The sequence below is a fragment of the Notothenia coriiceps genome, unplaced genomic scaffold (assembly GCF_000735185.1).
Source record: "Notothenia coriiceps isolate Sejong01 unplaced genomic scaffold, NC01 NC01_scaffold00003876, whole genome shotgun sequence".
Classification (NCBI taxonomy): domain Eukaryota; kingdom Metazoa; phylum Chordata; class Actinopteri; order Perciformes; family Nototheniidae; genus Notothenia; species Notothenia coriiceps.
This window is the reverse complement of record NW_011336577.1, coordinates 1-5,009: the sequence shown is the minus strand read 5'-3', so window position 1 is coordinate 5,009 and position 5,009 is coordinate 1. Positions and strand designations below refer to the sequence as shown.

Here is a 5,009-nt window from a genome sequence, read left to right as displayed (position 1 = left end):
CTAAGTTGTCTTTTTTAGACTTCTCTCTGATTGTGAGTCCATGAACTGTCCTCTGTGGTGAACCTCGCCCATCTGGCACGAAGGAAGCCGCAAAACAAATGAAAACATATTCCCAAATGCTGTAAAAAATACAGTTCAACATCGGAGGAGGATCCACTGCTTCTTCTTCATAAATCTGAAGAATGGACAGAGATGAGTGCTGCTTCAGATCTCAAGGGTTGCCTTCTTTACTCATTAAACTGAATTTTGATTTCAGTCGTGTGCTCATTATTTATACCATGTGATCACTCAAAAGTAATTGTTAAAGACATTTTTACAAAAGATCTAAATAGTTTCAATAATAATTTGACGGTAATTAATAATCGATTTAATTCTAAAGTGTTACAGAAACTACTTATTACAATTCAATGATCTAATGTTACTAAGACGACTTGATCAGGTTGCCTTTGTTGAACATGTATTTTACTTGAGTCTTTTCATGCCAATTTTACTTCTACTAACCCAAAAATATAACAATATAATATATACTATTTTAAGTATTGTTTTAAGGGGCATTTGTTTGCTTTGAGTACACACAGTCATAACAGAACAGTGTAGTTTTACATGATGTTTTGCAATTGCTAAATTGTTTTAACTAGGCTATGTACATAGTATGTATAAAACTATTAATTTGGCTTTGGCTTTGATTTCTAAAAAGTGTGTGGGTTACAGGTGTTCTCACATGTGCAGGTGATAAATAATCGACTTTGGTATTTTAATAGCATTTTTCAGCAAGCAAGTGTTCATTTCAAATTGAATGTGAAGCAGTAATTGTGTTGATGGTTACCATAGCTTTAAAAAAGGCGGTATTTTGGCGCCACCCAGCGGTGAATCACATCCGGTACAGCGTCTTCGTACTTCCGGTTCTCGAATCAACAAGGAAGTGCAACCGATGGATGAGAAACGACGTAACGTCTTCTCCTTTTCCTCACCATAAACCCGTCAGATTTCACCGGTTCTTCCCCTCAGGACGGTCCCTGGTAACTCTCCTGTCGTCATGGCGATGTCCATGTTCCAGAAGGTGACCCTCGCGACGTGTCTCGTGCTGTGCGTCGCGCTGCTGATGCCCAAAATTCTGCTGTCTCGCGGGAGGAAGGATGGTGCGGATCGGCCGGACGGTGCGTCACATTTAACGGGTTATTTATGTCTTTAACTCGATGTGTGGTGGATATTGACACGGAGGATTTAATGTGTACGATGTTATGGTTTTAAGTATGTGATTTAAAGAGTTTTTATTTCGTGAATTAGGCCACTGTGTGTGCTGAGCATCACCGGTGTATCATCGCTCTTGTAGTTACACTTTCCTCCCTGGAGGGGGCGCCAAACACACCTGAGTTAAATGTGTAGACACATTAAGGTTCAAGGTTGGTTTTTTTTATAGCACATTTTAAGACACGGAGGCAATTTAAAGTGCTTCACATAGGCATGTTACACATACTAATTAAAAATGAAACAAACAGAGAATTCATAAAAGCGATAAAATAATGGTTGCAGCTGAAAGTGCAACGATAAGGCACGGTTAAAGGATCTCATAACCAAATTTCAGGCAGTTTGTTCCAGGCTTGTGGTTCATAAAAGCTAAAAGCTGCCTCCGCTAATGTAGTTCTGACTGGGGAGCAAACCCGCTCCTGATGATCTGACCATTAGATAAGAACAACTTTATCGATACCCAGCGGGGAGTTTAATTATACTCAATTAGAACAAGATTATTAAAATAAGATAAATGTGGTATTTCAATACCAAGCAAAAATACATTATTTTTTCAAGGCTTTTATTGTAATTCATACATAGCTACAGTGTAGTTATGACGATGACAATCTTAGGTCCCAGGCTCCTCCAACAGTGCAACACAATAAAACAGATACAATAGTACAAGTAAATACAATAACATAGCATAGAAGTAGTGCCATAAGAGTCTATATACAAGTGATACATCATTTGTAAGTTGCAAACAGGTGAATGTTGTGGATGTTCTTAGTTCAGTCCATTAAGATCTTGTTTACAGGCCTTTAAAAACTCTCAAAACATCTCTTGTCCCTTCACAGATTACCCAAAACAGTCCTGATATGTATCAATGTTAGATAACAAATGTTTGTATATGTGTTGATATTATTCCATATGTTTCATCATATGGACCTCCTCACCCTGCAGGTGGGGGTAACTTTCCTCCTAAGGTAAACCGCCAGGCGGCCCCTGAGGGTCGGGGTCAGAAGTCGGCCTCCAGCTTCTCCAGAGCTCAGAACACCGAGGCCAACGCCCGGGCCAAAGGAGCAGGAACCGGGGCCGGGACGGGGGGGAAGTCCAACCTGGCCGGACAGATCATCCCTGTGTACGGCTTCGGGATCTTACTCTACATCCTCTACATCCTGTTTAAGGTGAAACACTGCAGAATCAACACCATGCCTGATTTAATAAACTCAAGAGACAGAGTTGGCATAAAAAACACTTTTTATTAAATGTTGTAAATGTAATCCTGTGCATGTAAAACTAAAGTTGTTACATTTCTACAAAGACAAGACTATTCCAGCACACAGTAACAAATCCAACGTGTGTTAATGTAGTGAACATGTTTTAGGTGAGCTTTAAAGGTGAGTGTAAGTTGTATTGTAACGTTTAGTGGCTTATGGTTAAAGTTCAGTTTTGAGAGTGGTATCAATCTTCTTAGATAGCTCCAGTGTCCCCGTCCCCCCCCCGGCAAGAAAAGCCAAAGGCCCCTTAACCTATTCGGGTGGCCCACGCGTCCACCCCCCCCCTCAAATAAGAACATACATCTGTGGGGTTTATTCTCCCAAAAATATAATTTACAATGTAGGCATTTAGCAGACGCCTCATTCCAAAGCGACTTACAATGACCAATCACAGGGACGTTCTCCCTGGAGTAACTGAGGGCTAAGTGCCTTACTCAAGGGCACACTAGTGGTGGTGCTCCAGGTGGGATTTGAACTCGCAACCTTCCGATCATCAGCCCACCTCACTATCCATTAGATTAGATCACCAAAATACAAATTATTGTTACACAATGAAATCAATGTATGGGAAACACTGGGAGAGGTATATTAGTGAAGTGTGAGTCATTCCTTAATCCAGCACCTGAAACAAGAGCAAGTGTAAATCACAAACTGCACTAAGCATCAAATACTCTACAAGTCGTTCACAGCAGGAGTTTGATTAAAATAGCTTCAGTCTCTCCTGTCCCCCCCCCCCTGGTGTTTAGCTGCAGCTCCCAGCTGATCTCCTTAAGTCACTGGTGGGGGGGGGGGGGTGGCCTGTCTGTGTCTCCACTGCTACTGGTGCACTTGACCCACAAAGTACAGAAATAAACTGGTTGGCTACTGACTTGTTCCCTAAGGCTTGAATCCTTGAATGTTCAGGACCGTTATCCCCCCCTCCCCCCCCCCCGGAGTTGAAGGTGCTGCACATCTCCACACATCATATCAAGTAAATAGCTGTTGAAGATTTACAGATATTAACACCTGTAAATAAGTACATTTATCTTCAAAAACGAAAAAGCTTTGATAAAAGTTTTCACACCCTCCTCAACCCTGTGTGACATTTACACCGCGGTGAGAGGAGGCAGTGATTAAACCGGGTCACTCTGAGTTATAAATAGAGCTTCAACATTCTTCACTTTGCAACATGCAGCCCACTGTCGCACTGCAGCTGCTTCCACTGTAATCTCCCAACACCTCATCAACACGGGGAGGTGTCTGTGGGGTCAGAAGTTGCTCTTTATAAAGTGGAAATCGGCGCATTTATAACTCATAATGGTGATTTAATGGAGTTCACAGTGTGTTCCACTTATTTTAAGTGGAAGAAGAAGCTCAAAGTGTATCCTTAAAGGCCACCTTGAATAGAACAACACATTTTCTCTCCTGTCACTTTTAGCTGTTGAAAACATATAGAAACAGGAAATTATAAAAAGTATTTCCAGCATAGGAACTGTGCACATTGTACCATTCCTTTGCCTTGATATATCCTCACAAAGTTCCTTTAAAGTAAATCGTTTTTTGTTGTAATCTGGTCTTCTTATTTTTGCATGAATATTCGAGAATCATAGGAGGACACAGAATTATAAGATAAGGACTTCATTCATCCCGAAGGTTACTATATATAATAATAAAACTGTTCACTAACAGTGCAGTAAAAAGAGAAATTCAATAACTACAGGAAACATAGGTGGTCACATCATTAATGTAAATATTAACAGCATTAATTATGATTAAAATGATTAGAGATATCCCGATCCGATCACGTGATCGGGGATCAAAGCCGATCACGTGATTTTGAAAAGATCGGAATCGGGAGAAAAAAAATCGGGGATCGGGATTTTTTTTTTTTTTGAAATACTTTTTTTTTATTTTGTATTTAATGTTACAAAACAAAAATGACCATGTTCAAGTCTTAAAGTCATCCTGAGGCCTTAGTTTTGGTTTCAAATTACAGAACATCATGTATGTGTTGCTTCTTTGGGGCTTGTTTTCATAGACCTGGTTGCTTATTTCTCTCAAATCTGGCAACAGAGTGGGCGCAGTGTCTAATTGTAGCAGTAAGCTAACGAGTACTGAAAGCTTTATTTTGTTTTGATCCAATGCTGCACAACTGAACTGATCCAATGCTGCTGTGAAAGAAAGAAGCTATATCCATGTTGGATAGAATATCCAATTTAAATAAAAAAATAACCTTAAGGGACAACTTGAATGCTTTTTTTCTCTTAATGCATTGCATAAAGATCGGATCGGGAAAAATCGGTATTGTCAAATTGTAATGATCGGAATCGGATCGGGAGCAAAAAAAGGTGATCGGGACATCCCTAATAAATGATACATCCGTTTGAATGACACTTATAGTTCAGAGTAATTAACTGTTAAAAACAGACAGTTCGCATTTTTTTCTCCAATAAATGGATGTTTTCAAATTAAATGGATAATCGTTTTTAATAATCGTGATATCAATTATTGACCCAAATAATC

General features: G+C 39.7%; 1 protein-coding gene across 1 annotated transcript; it reads left to right on the top strand.

The window, feature by feature from the left end:
* Positions 1–824: 824 nt before the first annotated feature.
* Positions 825–2,414, top strand: LOC104941776 (protein RIC-3; the record flags this gene model as incomplete). Its single annotated transcript, XM_010766913.1, has 2 exons — positions 825–1,157; positions 2,191–2,414. Coding segments are annotated over exons 1-2 (345 nt in total), but the record flags the coding sequence as incomplete, so codon positions are not given.
* Positions 2,415–5,009: the final 2,595 nt, after the last annotated feature.